Below are 17,655 nucleotides of genomic sequence, written 5' to 3'. Positions count from 1 at the left end.
AAGTGTTGAGAATTGATGGTTACTGAACTCCCAAATTTATAACTAAGAATCATGCGTAAAAAGTAATTTTTTTTTTCAAAGTTCTTAGAAATTTTGTCCTTTATAACCCTATGGCATCAAATCATGTTTTTGAATGTCACAAATAGATACGGATAGAATCCACTCCAAGATATGTTAAGTAACAAATTAATAGCATAAATTTGAATTTTGGAATTTTTTATTTTTATTTTTGTGGTATTACTATTTGCTCCATTCTGATAAGGCTCGGTATGTGCTGATATCAAATTAAATTTTTACCCAATTCAGAACTTCTCTTGAGTGAATTGAATGCGCCTATAGGATTTGAATGGCTTAAAATGCCCAATTGTGCTAAATGAAAAATTTTAATTGCAAGCTTTGAAATCTCAAGTATCCATGAATGTGAAGCAAACATCCAAGCTGATATCCTTATGCTGGAAACTCTTCAAATTTAAATTGTAGTATAAAACTCTTGGAGTGAATGTCAATGGAAGACACAACACAAATTGTGTAATGTGTTGAGTAGAGTAAGTCAGGTGGAGGAGTACAAGACATGTGTTTTTTGGTTAAATATTTTATTGAAAGAAACAAAGGTAAATTCTTTATATTATTTGATCTCTAGTGTGTTTCATGAACATATTTATCAATTGCCACTATGCAGAGAGATTGTATTTTGCATTGATACAAATTGACAGACTATGGCACATTAAGCCATTTGACAGTAACATAATATGCATTAGATACAACTTGGGTTGCAAACAGAGTATTCCATGACCCCATCAAAATCCTCTACAAGATACATTCTTTGGGGCCTCCTTAATTTTGAAAGGTTGGCTGAGATTGAATGTCAATGGCTTTTCTTTTCTTTTAACCTTTTTTTGCTCCCAAATGGAAAAGGTTACAATCATTCAACCTGTCTGCCAATGTAATACCACCAGCATAATACAAGTCACAGATGACATCGAAACATTGAAGGAGGAACTTATATATTTTCTACAAATCGAATTGTTTATGTGGGAGGGGAGGTTAAGAGCAAGTCGAGTAAATCTGATGATGACAACAATAACTGGAGAGAAGAGGCGAACAACGGCAGATCTTTGAAACACGTGGATCTCCATGTAGGATGCAATGGGATCTCTTCCCTCTCCGTAGTCAAAACTTCTTCACGAAGAAACAAAAGTATCCGTCTAGAGATTGACTCCTCAAACCTGTAATTTACTTTCTCATTGAATCATACAAATTGCTTTATAGTTGTAAAGCAATTTTCTTATAAGAAATCTATCTGAACCGTCCAAACACTCAAGATCCAACGGCTTTGCACCATGATTTTCCCATCAAGAGAGCCAAACATTTTTCAAGATGGGAGTTAGAAGTTGAAGAATTCTGGATCCTCTGATTTTTGTAAACCACTTTTGATGGGGTTAAAAGTTTCGGAGTGGGCTGATTTTTTATGAGGATGATCTCATCATCCTCACAAAACATTAGACTATTTCAAAACTTTTAACCCATATATTGAAAAAATATTTGACTCTTTTTAGGGCCTCTAAACGCCATCCTATATAGATAGATAGAGAGAGTAATGATTTTTTGACTCCCCCTACATGGCATACTCAAAATACTTTTCTAATGTGGCATGTGCTATAACCATAGATCTTTTTTCCTCAATATATACAACTGCACATATTTATGTGGATGTGTATCTTGAGGCATACAATCTATGATTCTGGCACATGCCACGTCAAGAGAGTATTTTGAGTATGCCACATGGGGGGAGGGGGAGGGGGAGGGGGAGGGGAGGGGGTCCAATTATCACAACTCATATATATATATATATATATATATATATATATATATATATATATATATATATGATGACGTGGTAGAGCATCATATCTCGCCTAAATCTAGTTGGTACATGCAATACACCCACAAACTTCACATACCAAGCAATAACGGGTATCTCTTAGAGCATCATATCTCGCCTAAATCCAGTTGGTACATGTAATACACCCACAAACTTCACATACCAAGTAATGATGAGTATCTCTTAGAGCACCATATATCACATTAATCCCGCAGGTACATGCAAAACACCTACAAACATCACATACCAAGTAAACAGGGAAAAATCCTTGTGGGTGACCAACGAGGGGAATTGAACTCAAAACCTTTCTCTTTTTGGAGAGATGCCTTGGGGCATTGCACCCAACATTTGTGATTTTTATTTTATATTCTTATTTTAACCTTGTAATAAACTCTAGATATAGTTTTTTTTTTTTTGTCACTGTACCATGGGTACCATTTTGGTAAAAAAATGAAATATATAATAATGGATATATAATCCTTTCAATAAATATTTTTAAAATATTATTTCGATAAAATTTATGACCTTTTTTTTTTTTTTCTCTACTTTTCAGGTTACCCACCTTTAAGAAATTGAAGGATGTATTGTTTGGTTGACTGAGATCAAGCCAATGGCTCTATGGAGTGATGGAAATGTCCCAACTCCTAACCCGTAGGATCTGGCAGCCTAACTAATCCTTTAATAGATTAAATATTTAATTAATTTCGATAGAATACCATTTTTGTGGGAAATTGTTGATTTGAATAATTTAAGTTTTTTCACTATTCCATGATATTCCCATAAGGCCTTTATTTGTGATATCCACGAACATCAATGATTAAACCTACTATCGGTAGATCTACAAAACAAATGAGTCTGATTGGCTATCTATCAATTGGATTTAAATATTTTTCATAAGATTAAGACTAGACTTACTCTAAATCTTAACATATTGTTTCATCCCAAAAATCGAATTAAATCACTCAATCATCCTATATATCAATCGTTTAACTCATTTTCATTATTTATTAAATGAATTTTATATTTAAATAATTCTAATTTATAATGGAATAAAGTGATAAGAAATATTTAATCATAAAATCATATTTATTTAATATAATAAATATTTAAATTAATAATTAAGTTAATTATTTGAATCAAAAAATACATAAAATCTAATTGACACGACTGAGTCATGGTCAATCTTAGCAAAATTTAAGGGTTGAAGTTTTTCTTACAACTCCTAGGTTGAATTCCTGGATAAACCAAATATTAAAGTTTATTTGAGGAGTTATAACTAACTCCACCGATTCCAACTCCAACTTCGATTAACTCCCGCTTCCAAACACACCCTTAAGGATCTTGTAGAAATGCTAGAGCCATCAATGGGCCAAGTTTTGGCCCAATCCGGCTTTAATTATCCCGTCATGGACTGGATTTGGGTTTAGGAGGTCAGTCCATTGGGTGGTCTAGCACACCCGATTATATATATAGGATCACGTTCGGGGGACATCTACAAATAATTTTTACATCTCTCGGATCCCATCCATTTTACAAGATCCAACGACATCCGACAGTGGTGTAGAAAACATTGAAAAAATGAACAACATCATAATGATTGTGTAAAAGTAGTTGTCAATTTATATATATATATATTACTATAATGAGAGAAGGCGGAGGAGTAAAGTGGTTCTGCACCAAAATTTGAGTGTTTATAAATAACCCCACTTTTACATTTAAATTTAATATAAGTATGCTCATTTTAGTCAAAACCCAAGAACTTACAACTCATGAGCCTAGAATCACATTACTTAATTTTCAAAATTACAAAAAAATTCCTTTTTTTACTATCTAATCAACAAAAACCCCTCTAACTAATATTTTAAATTACAAATAAGCCTTTTTGATATGTGTGCGTTTGCACATGCTCCCTTCTAGTATGTATGTAAAACAATTACTTTTGGAAAGATGATTTGAGTGAAAATTTGCTTATCAAGAGATCATGGGTTTAAGGCTTGGGAGTGATTTTTATATAATAAAAAAATAAAGCATAATATTTGGGCCAGCCGAAAAAAGGCCTGAATGGTCCATCGGGCTTGTACATATAATGTTTTTATTATAGCCCAATTCAGTCCAACTTGACCCATTGACAACCCTACGAAATACTCTTTCTATTCCAATATGCCTACGTGCTGTGTTTTCATATCATACTTAGTTTTTGCAAGTAAATTTGATTTAAATCTCACTTATTTTCAAGGACTGCCACTTATGCATGATGAGTACTGGGCATTCGCAAAGAAAATTTGAAATAAAAACACTTATGAGAAATTTCCCAAATAAGTATTGATATTATCGTAAATTCCAAAAGAATTACATGTATTGACAGAACTATCACATAATGTTGACAAACACTTCTCTAAGTTTTAATAGACCTTTCATATATGTGATAACTTTGTCAATCGTTTGTAAAAGTTTCAATAATTACAATAATTTCTATAATCATTTGAGAAATGTCTATGCATAATGCATCTTCTCTCTATGGAAGGCAAGCAAAGTATGACTTGACCAAAATTCCAACCACTTAATACTAGAATAGAAATTTATTCAAATAGATATATATTTCACTAATAGAAGAGTCGTCGCTATTTTCCCTCTTTGAGTGTTTATGTTAACAATCCAAAAAGTATATGCTTAAATTTTTGGACCACTAACACCTGGGTATTTTTGGTGTATTAGTTGGATTCATAGTTTTTAGTATCGGAGCAAGTTCCACATCTCGAATTTAAATTTTGAAAGGAACAACATGATAAAATGACTATCTAAGCATTGAAATAGAATGAAAATAGAGAGAAAGTCACCCTAGAGTGGGCACCAAGGTGTCATTTGAATGAGTAATCCGGGGAAAGGGCTACATGTGTGTTCGAGAAAAGAATCAGAGTGAAATTGCTACAAAAAAGGCTGCTACATACATCGACTAAAGAGCATGATGGTGTGTTCCTTGTCTTCATCATCCACTCTTTGTCCCAACATGTGTATGTATGTACAATAAAGAAAAGAAGAAAAATATTCAGATAGTCAGGCATGAATCAATGACTCATTTTCACTGAACTTGTACATTTGCTGAATAACAGAGTAGACGGACATTGCTGCCTAGTCCATTACCTTTTTAATTTGTGGTTGTTTACCTCTACTAACCAAATGGGCTAAACTTGGGCTAGTCAGCTAGGCTAAATGAGTTCCATGTCTGTATGAGTTTTGTCCTTCTGGAGCTGATCTATGTTTTGGTTGGATATGGGCTTTGGGCCTCGGTGATAAGTTGATAGAGGTTAGTTTAGGCCAATAATAGCTTGAGCTCGGCCTAAGATGGATTTTCCCCACGTGCATGGGTGTTGATAAATGCCCTTTATGTGAGGCCAGGGCTGTCAACGGATAGATATCCGATCGGATAGTGTTATATCCGAATTCGAATCCGAAAATTTTTAGTACCATCCGAATTCAAATTCGAATCCGATCGGATATCACTAACGCATATTCGAATTCGTATCCGAATAAATTATCGGATATCCGATATTATCCGATTCGAATAAGAAATCTATAATTCGAAAACTATCCGAAAATATCCGAAATTTATCCGAAAAAAAAAACCAAAGAAAATCAAATGGGTTTTGAGAGAGAGATTTTGAACGATTCTACCTGTCAATGGACGCCGATGCCGAAGGTGAGCCGTTGAGAAAGATTCCGACAGTGAGGGGTTGAGATCGTGGAAAACGATGAGGGATGAGGGCTGAAGACGATGAGATTTTACTCTGTGTGTGAGTAAAATTCCACCTATTCGAATCTGTAAAAAAAAAAAATTGATTTTCTTATTTTTTTCAACTCCATTCGAATTTGAATAAAAAAAAATGGGGTTTTATTCTACATGAGAGAGAGAGAGAGAGAGAGAGAGAGAGAGTATCGTTGATGCTCTTCGGCCGGAGAAGACGACGGTTATGAAGTTCGTACCGTCGAAAAAATGGGTTTTATTGAAAGAGGAAGAGAGAGAGAGAGAGAGAGAGAGAGAGAGAGTACGTACCTGCATGCTCGCCGGCCGGAGAAGGAGTCGCAACCCCGCACGGTCGAAACCCCACCTTCGTTCCGTTTACTTCGAATGGTTCGTGTGGTTGAGGAGGGTTTCGAGTGGTTCGTGTGGTTGAGGGTGAGTCGGTGAGAGAAGATAAAAAGAAATTAAAATTTTGTTGTAAAACACGAATATACAGGATATGTATATATATAAATGTTTTGTTGTAAAACATGAATACAGAATACATATATATATCGGAGTGGATATTATCGAATTCGGATATTGCGATATCCGAATTCGTATCGGAAATTGATTCGAATTTTAAAATAACATTCGAATCCGAATCCGATATCCGAAATTTTCGAATAATATCCGAAATTTCGAATTCGAATTTCGGCTATCCATTGACACCCTTATGTGAGGCTAAGCATGCCAAATACATGCCCAACATTAAGGAAGATCCATCATCTTTGAAACCTTATCCCAAAGATTTAAGATAGGTTAAAGCTATACTCCAACGGGATATCCAAAAAGTCATGTGCTTATAGATATTCAGTTTGGATATTTAAGGGGTATGCACTCCAAACATACCATCCAAAATAGTTATTCATAAATATTGTAATATTTTTTTAATTCAATCCAAAATGAAGATGAAGATGGAGACCTCTATTATCTAAAATAGCAGTGGGTCATGAAACTTTTGAAGTCAAAATGGAAAATGAAATTCCCATTTTCCAATGTGGGGAGGGGGATGGGTTGTGCATTGGAGACCCCTATTTCGGATTTAACTCTTCAAAATGACAGTTGAAAGGAGATGGAGAGTAGGATATGGAGTGTGTAGGAGTTGCTCTTATGGGAACAAAAAACCAAGTCCCAGACCCAAATCTAACACATTGGAACACCTTCCCACTCAGCCACGTTATTGCTAAATATAAACGAGAACATCTATTAGCGCACCAGATTTTACTTATAACACACCAATCTATAGGTAGACAATTGTTTAATTTAAAAAGATTGGTGTATTGTAAGTAAAAAATTTGGTGTGCCAATAGAATCTCTCAAAACTCAAGCACGTGCAAATCTAGCCGATGGAGTTAAATGAACTCCAATTATGAAGTTAAAGCATCGTGTGATGTTGGGTAGACAACATAAGGACATGACACTCTTGCACAACTTTTATAAAACAATCTTTTTCCATTTCTCTAGATCTTGGTTTCATTTTCGAGAAAATTTCTTTTTCTTAACGTGGATGATGGATTCAAGGTTCTTTGGATTGAGACAATAATGAAAAGCCTCATATGTCATATAGAACTAATTAAATTCTATCAAGATGTACTTGGTGGAATTTTTTTTGTTTTGAGGATGAGGTAGTGGAGACACTTGCATGTACAAGCTCCAAGGAGAGAGAATATAAGTAACACATAAATTCAAATTTAATCTGGATCATACATATCTCATCTCGAGATATATGTTATCAATTTTCAAGTTTAATCTTTAGATAAAAGTTGGCATTCCAAGAAAATCTACTAGAACTTAATGATGTGAAAGATGCCTTGTTTTTAAATGATCCATTACTAATTTAGCACCATAGTATTCAACCACTAATTTTACTGTTAAAATTTGTTGCATTCGAATGTGAGAAATTCATCAATCAAGATTTTAAGTTGGGTGAGAAATTTTTTTTCCCGATTGATTTATACATTTAACACCTGCAGTACTTCTCTAGTTCTCCCATAGTTGAGAGAGTGCATTTGAAAAAATAAAAAAAAAGACACTTTAGCTATTTAGGTTTCATGGCCAATATCAGATTTAAAAAAAGAAAAAAGAAAAACAAGAATGAGAATAGTAAGTTAGATAAAAAAAACTTTGAATATAGAGGGCCACTAAACTTCTTAATTTGAATGGACTAATTTTATGTTTTGTCAATTTGGCACTCTCTCTCTGTATCGACCATCTAAAAAAGCGGGAGATGCAGACTATCCATTCCCACCCTCCCTAAGGTAAATAGACGTACTAGTACCTAGATTCTCTCTTTTCTTGGATGGAATAAAAATCCGTACTCGACACAAACAACAATTCAATTTGTCTAAAAGATCAGGTTGGCCACATGTAAGGTCGGGGAACGAGTAGCTGAGGACAATGAATCATATCATATTTAATGTTGAGTCGTGATGAATGCACGCGGTCTTAGTACACGGCTGACATGACAAGGGCACAGAACCTTAGATCATTTTCATTGGGATACACAGGAAAAAGATGCCTGGTACTGTGCCCTCACCACGTCAGCCACGTACACAATTGCATTCCAGGACCCGTGTATTCATCATTATTCTTTAATGTTTTATAGGTCAATGGCTCTTGGGTACTATAACTAATACGACTATGGAGGGCCACGTTTCTCTTTTGCAATTTTTATTTATGTTATGGCGCGGATTCTGCAGAATACTGGAAGATATATAAAGATGGCAGGGTCGGTGTTGTGTAGGGGAGACAATATGCCAGATACCCTCCATGCATAGATTATCAAATACACCCAATTTCCCTCTTATACCCATACTATAGAGATAAAAGAGAAATTAGATTGGTGGGTGTAAGCAAACAATGTGACAACATTACCATATTATAGGGAGACCCATCTTGACATCACATGCTCATCACTTACACATTAGGAGGCCAAGGTTCTCCTTGTCTCCTCTCCCTCTTTTTGTCTCTCTCTCTCTCTCCCTCCCTTAATTATAAACTTAAAATTTTTTATATAAGGAAATTGATCAAAGAACATATCTCAATCCTTTCTCACAGCTAGAATAAAGCAATTTTGGCCTTGTTTGTCAAAGAAAGCAAAGATGGCTAGCTCTTCTCCAATTATCAAAAATCTTTCCCATTGTCGCTCCATTAGCATGCCTCTTAGATCCCATCCCAACACTATTAGAATCGAAGAAGCAATTATCAAGCTAAACACTTTCGAGTCATCATCGTCACTAAAGGCCGAGACAATTTGTGTTCGGTTGGCTGGCCTTTCGGAGTTGTACATTTGCCTTGACGATCTTCTTCAGATACCATTTACCCAACAAGCCCTGCTCCAACATCAAGAGAAATGGGTGACTGATGAGTTGGATGGGTCGGTCAGATTGTTGGATGTGTGTGGTACCATGAGGGATGTATTTTTGCAGATGAAAGAACATTCACAAGTCCTTCAGTCGGCTCTACGTAGAAGGGGTGGCAAGTCATGCATGGAAAAGAAGATTAATCCTTATATTAGCTTTAGAAAGAAGATGAAGAAGGATATCAACAAGTGCATTGTAGAGCTAAAGCGAATCGACTGTCAATGTGGGTCCCCTACTCAATTTGATCAAGATCATCATCGAGAGATGGTGATTAGGGTGTTAAGAGAAGTAAAGGCAATCACCATTTCCATCTTTCAATCCCTCATGTCTTTCATGGCCGAATCGACATCCAAATCAAAGCCTAATAGGTGGACTTTGGTATCAAAATTAACACAGAAGAGGAAAATTGCTTGCGAGGGTAAACATGGGGAGATGGGAGAAGTAGAATATGTAGATGTTGCTGTGCACACCCTCTCTCAGCACATTTCGAGCAAAGATGCCGATGTGGAGTGGGTGCAAAAAGCACAGAAAGGATTGGAAGCATTGGAAGCCAGCATTGAAGGTCTTGAGAGTGGATTAGATTGCGTGTTTAGGCGCTTAATTCAAACCAGAGTCTCTCTCCTAAACATCTTCACCCACTAAATTCGATTTTTTGTAGCTTATATTAGATGAGGTATCTTCAAACAGTTGTACCTCTCAAATCAGTGATTGGCATCCGTATTTTAAAGGATTTGCTAACATATGCATATGTATTGGTAGTGTAAAGTAAGGATTTCTATACAAATCCGCATATTATAATCATGAGCTTCCCATTATTCTTTTTTTCACTTTGCTTTAGTTAATTAATGGTTACCTAATGATCTCAACTTCCAAAAAAAAAACATCACCAAAATAATCTTTGATGGATATTACCACTCATGAACAAAATACATAATGTATTTGGAGATCATCTGATATTTGAAAGGTTTCATTATTGATATAATTTCAAAATATTCCGGATATGTTTAGAAACCTGAAAAATGACATGAACTGAATTCTTGGCTTTTATAATTACTTTGTCGGAGGATTGAATTCTAGGAAGTATGTATTATGAGTTTAACTCGAGTTTTAGCTAGGAGTAAAGAAACCATGTTATCTTAGAATTTGAGAGCAGGAATTCATGAGCACAAGTACAGAAAATATCTTAAAAGTATAGCATTCCTTCAAGAACTTATATGTATTCAAATATTAGCTTAGTCGTCGTCCATTTCCTTTTGTTTTACGTATTCTGCCACAATTTGCTCTCTTACCAGAAAAGACCAATTTTTTTCTTTTAAAATGAAACTGTGCATTGAGAAAACAATCTTAGATTATATCGCTCATCTACCTCTAGCTAGGTTGCATTTCTTCACTCTTGTCAAGACTTGACTAGTATCATCAATATTGCTATTCTGCCCAACCTTCAACTAGATACAACCAAACAATTCTTTATCCGATAATGATTTTTTGACACACCCTGACATGGCATGCGTTAGAACCACAGATTCTTTTCCTTGGGATAAACAACTGCACATTAATGAGACTGTACGGTTGTGTATCCCGAGGAAATCTATGATTCTAGTCCATGCCACATCAGGAGGCGTGTGTCAGAGGGGGTATCAGAAAATCACGACTCTTCTTTATCAATATTATTATTTATTATCCCAGGTCATCTGACCCACTCTGTTTATCTCCTAGTGGTGCTACTCCTATTTTCCTACATGTTCTCTAAAGCGTTCATTCCTGATTTTATGTTTTGTAGTCTCTCCACTCACCGATCTTCACATATTTGTCTAGATTACACTCAATTTACAAATATAATTCATCTTGACCACTCAATTTTCAGCTCCATAAATCATTTCTGGTCTGGCTACCGTCTTATAAAATTCTCCTTTAGCATGATTGTTATGTGTATCACAAAGTACTTAAGAAGCGTACCTTCACTTTAACCATCAACCTCTAATTTTATGGTCAACATCTTCATCCTTATGTGTGATAGACACGAGATAACAAAATTGACCACTCCAAAATGTTTCTAAATCATTCATTTTAACTATATATTCTTCTTTTTAGATGTTAGTATTAAATCGACACTGCACACTAATTTTCCTAAAACATTCTAAACTCTAATGTGTCTCTCCGTAATTCTAATTTTAATTTTTTTCACCATCACCCCTACTGTTTTTTTGTTGCAAAATTTCTATATTACATTAGTATCATCTTTTAATTAGAATAATCATCTATATTTCATTGAAGGCGTTGTTCTTAAAGATATTTAAGAATCAATATTTGTTTGAGGAGAAAAAAAAACCTTTGAGAATCTTCACAGATTCCAATATTTTCAGAGCTCCCAAAGTGCAAAAGCAAGGTTTAAGGTTTAAGAACAAGAGCGGAGTTTGTGACAGAGTGGTCACTAAGACTCAAATGGAGCACCATATCTCCTTCTAGAGGTTGTTAATAAAATTTGTTGTTTGTCCAAAACTAAAAATTGAATCTATTTGAAAAACAAACAACGTTAACCTAGGAAGACACAATGTCTTTAAGAGGTGGTGTTTATAGATGGAGGGGAGGATAGGATTCAAGGCTATAACCGTTTGAACAATCCTGAACCTTAAAATAACAATCCTAGGCCAAGAATCCCAACCTTCCAAGCATGGATTCAAGGCTATAAACACCCCTAAATCAGTTTTAGATTCTACCTCAACCTCAAAACACTGTAAAACAGAAATATGTGGGGATCATCATCACCCACCCACACGGAAGAAAATTTCAGAAACATCACAACATAAAGCATAAGATTCCTTTCTAAAAAGATAAAATGCAGTCTGTATGCATTGAAAAGAAGAAAGAAAGAAGCTTGTCACAAGGCCAGTTATAAAATCAATCAGTTCAACAAGATCAGGTCACAGCAGAAGCTCTGGAACCAAAGTTTATTCAGATCTATCATCACACTTGTACAAAAAAGAAACATCTAACAGTGGCTTTCAGCATTCTCCATTCAGTTCTTCAGTGAGAAGTCTGAAAAGAAATAGAACGGAAAAAAAAATTAAAAAAAAATATTGCAACAACCATCTACCTATCTACCTAACCATATGCAAACTATTTTTTATTTTTATTTTTTTGTTTCCATTGTTTCCTTTTTATTCCATCTGAGATATGAAATGGATTAGTGAAGAAACAATGAAATGCTGTATGCCAAATGCAAAAACAAACTATATGCACAGTGGATTTTTTCAACAGAACCTCTAATTCAAGAGATTGTATATGTTAGACAAGAGCTCTATTTTTGTCAGTAAAACTTAAACCATATTGCACACAAGGTCCACCAACTCGACATGTGGAATAACCTAAAAAATTTGGACTAATCGTGGATTTTAATTTTCCTAGGGTCACATAAAGGAAACTAATAAGGATAATGATATGCGAAGAAATGGTAGCAATGAGAAGAAAATAATAAGGACAATGATATACAAAGAAATAGGACACTTATAGACCTGCCATAGGATTAGTTTACTGTGTGCTTCAGTATTAACGGTTTATAACCAAATGGAACATTTCTTAAACCTAGTCTCAACTCAAATCAACTAGAAATTAGTTAAGTGATGTATCATAACTTTATACTACGCACTAGTTAGTAGTGGCATACCTCAGGCTCATGTCCATGTCCATGCCCATGAGAGTGATCTTCATGGCCCTCCCAAGGATGTCGCCAACCCTAAGAAGCGTGAAATGCAGCAAGTTAAGCTCAGTCCAACCAAGAAAAGAAGCTGACTTTTAAAGAAAAATGAAGTAGAAATAGAAGCTTACCAAGACTACAGGACCATCTTGCTTTGCTCTATAAAGAACCCAAAACCTACCAAAAAAGAATCAAATGGCAGAAAGGGTTTTTAACTACTCAAATTACCACCTTGCTGATGTTAATAATAAAATGCAATGAGTCCAAAACCAGTGAAAGAAAAATAGAGCATTTCTCTTTCCTTTCACATTTTAGCTTTTTATAGATGGCAAAGGAGGATCATTTTTTTAAATACGAATGTAAACTTTAGAGCATCCATAACATCCCGTTACCATATCTCTTCCTTACCTTAGAAGCTATAGATACATCAGTATCTACTTTTGTTTTTTTAATGAACAACAAAGAAGGTTGAGGGAGAGGAAAAGAACCTGCATGAGGTCACCTTGGAGATTTTGGCGTTATTATTCTGGTGGAGCAGACTGAACAAAAATTTTGCTAGTCTTTTTTGAAGATTTTGTTTTTAAATGGGAAGAGCTTTGTAATGAGAAGTTCTTTGGGGACTGGCTAGTTTGTTGTCAGGCGCTATTTTTCTTTAGTATTATTTGTCTTTTTTTTGCTTTGTATATTGTATAGGGGCCACCTCAGCCTCACCTTTATTTTCCATTAATAAAATTTTTACACTAATAAAAAAAATGAATAACAAAGAAATTTAGCAATTGGCATTCATTAGCATATGCATGCATGAGGATATATACCCGCTAGCCAACTCCCATGAATATTTTTTTAATCAGTCTTTAAATACTCTCATATGTGATTTGGAAAATCTCCAATGTGTTTCTGCACTAATAGTCACCTGTCCAATAGCATTTAAGGAATCACTTCTAGCTTCCATGCCACTGAAGAAATTATTGTTCAAATTTGGAAGTATTGAAGAAGAGTTCATAAGTGTGCTGCCTTGGAGTTGGCCATATCTATGGTAGATGGGAAATTCGAAAAACTTTAATTCATTATTGCAAAGATGCCTTTGCCTTTGGTTGACCCCAGGACCATTTCATAAACCAAATTCATGTAAGTGTTTTAGACATCTCTATTCAAAACTCACTTTCTCCCTTCAAATACCACTGTAGAGTATTTCCTTCCAATTACTCAACAAGCCCACTATCTTAGCTTTCTTGAAATTCCTTCAAAAAATGAAATCTCATTCAGAAATTAGTATCCAAAGAGAGTTATAAATTTGCCAAGTCCGCCCCATATATTAATCTTTATTATATCCCTTATACTCCTTTCTTTACAACCTCCTCTCAACTAGACAATCTAATTCTCTCTCTATTCATCATTTTTTTTTTAGCATCTTAGTTTACCCACCTTTCATTCTCTCCTTCCTTTTATTTTTTATTTTTTTTTTTTTTTCTTTTTTTCCTTTTTGACTAGGAGAAGGGAGCATTCAAGGAATGTGATTATCGAGTATTGGACACCAAAATTACCACATTATGTTTTTGTATCCCATTGTTGGTCATAAAAATATCTTGTGAGGGCAATACAAGAACTCTATAATAAAATAAATACCAATTTTATTGTTTGATAAAATAAAAAAGCTAGTAATACATATCTCTGGAAAGATCTCGGCAAGAGCTTTCCAATGGATCAGTTTTTTCTGTCAACTGATAGATGAAGTGACAATTTTACTAATCAGAACTTCTATTATCTCAGGAAAAAGAGGTTGCACAATGTGGGAATGGGTACAGGAGAGGATTCAGGTACGAGCAAGCAAGTGACTGTTGTAGGCCTGTTTTAATTGAATTACTTTAGGAAGCTGGAGAGGGAGTGGGATTGGCTGATTTAGAACAGACATAGGGCAGAAGGTTTCTATAACTATTAAAAACAATATTCCTAAAAAAATCCAATTCAGTTACCAACAAAAGAAAATGTTTGAAGCATCTCATGCAGTCATGCTTCATATTTTTTAAACTAGACACCTATAAAATGAAAAGATAAATTAGCCTTTGTACAGAATTGTGAAAGTCTACACAATCATATGTATAATCTATAAAGAAAAAGAATGTTGCACAATGTGGGAATGAGTACGAGAGGGGACTTAGGTGGGGAGCAATGAAGAGACTATTGTAGGCCCATTTCAATTGAATTACTTTAGGAAGTTGGAGTGGAAGCGAGACTGATGGCAGAAGGTTCCTGCAACTATTAAAAGCAATATTCCTAAAAACAAGCAATTCAGTTACCAACAAAAGAAAAATTGTAGAAAGCCTCTCATGTTTCATATTTTCTATCATTTGATCTAAATTGAAAGAAAATTTTAGTCTCCATAAATAATTATAAAATTAAAACTGAATTCCACCATGTATGTCATTTCCCTTCAAGCGGGGGTATACTTGGGAATAAAAGAGCCCATCTTAGATGCACCAAATAACCTTACAAAATGTATCTCTTTTTTTTTTAGTACAAATATCAGTACCTTTGACTCTCTAATAGAAACTCCACTTCCCCTAATTTATCTTTTTTTCTTCTTCTTCCCGAGTTCACCTCCTCTCTGGTGTAAAAAAATATTTTCTTAATTTCATCCTCCAAAGATCATTAGATGTTAATAGGGGTGCACATGGCTCAAGCCACAATGATGAGCACCAAGCCTAACTTACCTGGAGCCAAGCCTGAGATGTACATACCAGCCATAGGCTGGACGTAGGCATCATTTTGAAGCCCAACTTTGAAAAAATGGGAAAAGAGGGGAAAACAATAACAAAATCGGGGGAAAAAACGATAAATGTAAGATAAAAAATACAAAACAATTATTATTAGTAATATATAGTACAACAAATATTTATTTATTCTAAGTTTCTAACATATTTTTGAGTAAAAAACACTATTAAATATCTATGCATGATAATATGCTTCCACACATCCTTGTGATTCCTCAATAAATAAAAATCGTTACTCGTCTTATTTTTTGCAAAAAAAAACATTAATTTAAATATATATTAAAAAAAAAAACATGCTCAAAACATAAAAACACGTCTTTTAAAAATAAAATACGAATTTTTTTTATTATTTTAATTGTTTACGTGACGTGTTTTAAACAAGAATTTTAAAAAACAAAAAGGAGTTTCTTGTGACTATGGGCCCAATGGACCTTATTCTAAAAGTCTAAGAGTACGCAAGATTTCTTTTTTTTTCTGGGCGAAACCTAGGGCCCTAATCAAGCCAAATAGTTAAGACCAAAGTACACATCCTTGAAAGAAGATTCAATAAAGTTTTGGATTTGAAACTCATTCTGAAGCTTGTAAAACGAAATACAAAAATGACTCAAGGATATAAAGTGATGAAATGAATTTTTTTTAGTGAGTTAACAAAAGTCATACCCATGGGGAAGAATAACACTCATTGGTAGACCTAATTATCAAATTTGAAGTCGAAAAAATTCACAAAGGTCACTGCCAACATAAACCTATTATGGGCTCATCCTATATAGCTAAATAACATGATCTAGTTTTTTGGAATTTCTATAGTAAATCATTTTTTCTTCATAAACTGAGGAGATTCATCCTCATGGAGAGTAATAAAACTCCTTGACAGGTACAACCGCCAAGTTTCATATCAGGAGTCCAAAGGGTCAATGTCCTACACTGCCTAGCCTTGTACGCTGATACAACATGATTGAGTCTCGGGAATTTTATAACAAAACAATTATTCTTCATATATTCTTTTATAGGTCTAAACTCGAGTTTTAGATCAAGAGATGTCCAAAGGGTCACCACCTAAGTAGCCTATTCTGGATTGATCCTGCAGGTTGCACAATAGTGGAATAGAAATACCACTATGAATCCATTTAAATAATGTATAATAGAGATTAATCATATATTGGTGAAAAGAAGATTGCTAGAATGATACTCAAGCTCTCAGCCATTTCACACTCTACAGCGAACTTGGTGTACTAGGAGAATAAGACTACACAGAGATTTGGGGATGAAGCAGTCAAACAACCGAGACAAATCGATGAAGAATTCAACTAACACGAACAGATGAAGAATTATGCCATTCTTTCAATATTTTACACTTTTGGGTGCATAAAATTGAAATCGAAAACCCTAACAAAATCAAAAGAACCTTAATCGATGCACAAACCAATATTATTCATATATATATTCTATATTTACCTAATTTTATCCCCCTTTCATCCAATTTTTTTCCATTTATGCCCAAATATCGATAAAGCACACAACATTTGTAAATTCCATTAAAATTTTAAAAAAATGCCTCAAATCGTCAAAAGTCGTTTAATGTGAGTAGTTCAAGAACTCGTTAAACCAGATAAAAGAGAAGAAAATTTAGGGTTTTATAATTTGATAAAGAGATCAAGGAAGGGGTGAGGGTAGGAGTACCACATGAGGGCACACATGCCCTTTCCGGTTATGACATGCCATCGCTTGGGGTGATGCATCGTGAAGCCTTTGTATGTCGTGCTGTGCCCATCTCCATGTCCATGTCCTCCTCCCATCTCTTTCCGAGATTTCCAATCTTTCACAAAAGGAGATGAAAGAAATAGCTCCGACAGTCAGTTAATATAATGCTATTTATATAACCGTAAATCACTTGCCTCGGGATTCTCATAATCATATAGCTTTTTCTTATGATTTCCAAGACAAATGGTCTAAGGTTATGTGATTGGGGCGTGTGTCAAGGGGGGGACCTCATCTTATCACGAGTTCACGACTCTATTTAAATACAAGCCTTTGTATAGAAAAACACTTTCCTTGCTAATTTTGTAAGATTTCAAGTCTTACTAAGTATCTGAACACATTGGCGATACAACACCACAGTCTCCAGATTTCATGGAAAAATTTAGATCCAAAAAAATGATTTTCAA

The 17,655-nt window shown here is 34.6% G+C and overlaps 2 protein-coding genes and 1 long non-coding RNA gene across 5 annotated transcripts; 1 reads left to right on the top strand and 2 right to left on the bottom strand.

The window, feature by feature from the left end:
- Positions 1-637: 637 nt before the first annotated feature.
- On the bottom strand, positions 638-6,175 carry LOC147407630 (uncharacterized). 3 transcript variants are annotated; one of them, XR_015175818.1, is made up of 4 exons: positions 5,934-6,175; positions 5,555-5,699; positions 4,831-4,877; positions 638-1,226 (listed from the first exon to the last, which is right to left on the bottom strand). It is a non-coding gene; the product is annotated as an uncharacterized LOC147407630 (long non-coding RNA). The 3 variants fall into 3 exon arrangements; XR_015175819.1 differs by lacking the exon at positions 4,831-4,877 and having other exon boundaries at positions 5,934-6,165; XR_015175817.1 differs by lacking the exon at positions 638-1,226 and having other exon boundaries at positions 4,698-4,877; positions 5,934-6,165.
- Positions 6,176-8,764: 2,589 nt separating this feature from the next.
- On the top strand, positions 8,765-9,667 carry LOC147407629 (uncharacterized). The gene has a single exon (XM_086432619.1). The coding sequence runs from the start codon at positions 8,765-8,767 to the stop codon at positions 9,665-9,667; it is 903 nt and encodes a 300-aa protein (XP_086288745.1).
- A 2,162-nt stretch (positions 9,668-11,829) lies between these two features.
- LOC147407628 (NADH dehydrogenase [ubiquinone] 1 beta subcomplex subunit 2-like) lies at positions 11,830-17,338 on the bottom strand. The gene is made up of 4 exons (XM_086436287.1): positions 17,171-17,338; positions 12,851-12,896; positions 12,690-12,758; positions 11,830-12,061 (listed from the first exon to the last, which is right to left on the bottom strand). The coding sequence occupies exons 1-4, from the start codon at positions 17,284-17,286 to the stop codon at positions 12,050-12,052; spliced, it is 243 nt and encodes an 80-aa protein (XP_086292413.1). The 5' UTR covers positions 17,287-17,338; the 3' UTR covers positions 11,830-12,049.
- Between the last annotated feature and the right edge of the window lie 317 nt (positions 17,339-17,655).

Source organism: Akebia trifoliata, chromosome 3 (genome assembly GCF_017979445.1).
Source record: "Akebia trifoliata isolate Shusen 1 chromosome 3, ASM1797944v1, whole genome shotgun sequence".
Classification (NCBI taxonomy): domain Eukaryota; kingdom Viridiplantae; phylum Streptophyta; class Magnoliopsida; order Ranunculales; family Lardizabalaceae; genus Akebia; species Akebia trifoliata.
This window is presented reverse-complemented; position numbering and strand designations above follow the sequence as displayed.

Excerpts from the sequence above, each read along its gene's own strand:
- LOC147407629 (XM_086432619.1), top strand. The coding sequence starts at position 8,765 with ATGGCTAGCTCTTCTCCAATTATCAAAAATCTTTCCCATTGTCGCTCC.
- LOC147407628 (XM_086436287.1), bottom strand. The coding sequence starts at position 17,286 with ATGGGAGGAGGACATGGACATGGAGATGGGCACAGCACGACATACAAA. Across the intron at positions 12,897-17,170 it reads GGCATGTGTGCCCTCATGTG|GTTTTGGGTTCTTTATAGAG; the intron begins GTACTCCTACCC and ends CTTTTTTGGTAG. Across the intron at positions 12,759-12,850 it reads AAGATGGTCCTGTAGTCTTG|GGTTGGCGACATCCTTGGGA; the intron begins GTAAGCTTCTAT and ends CACGCTTCTTAG.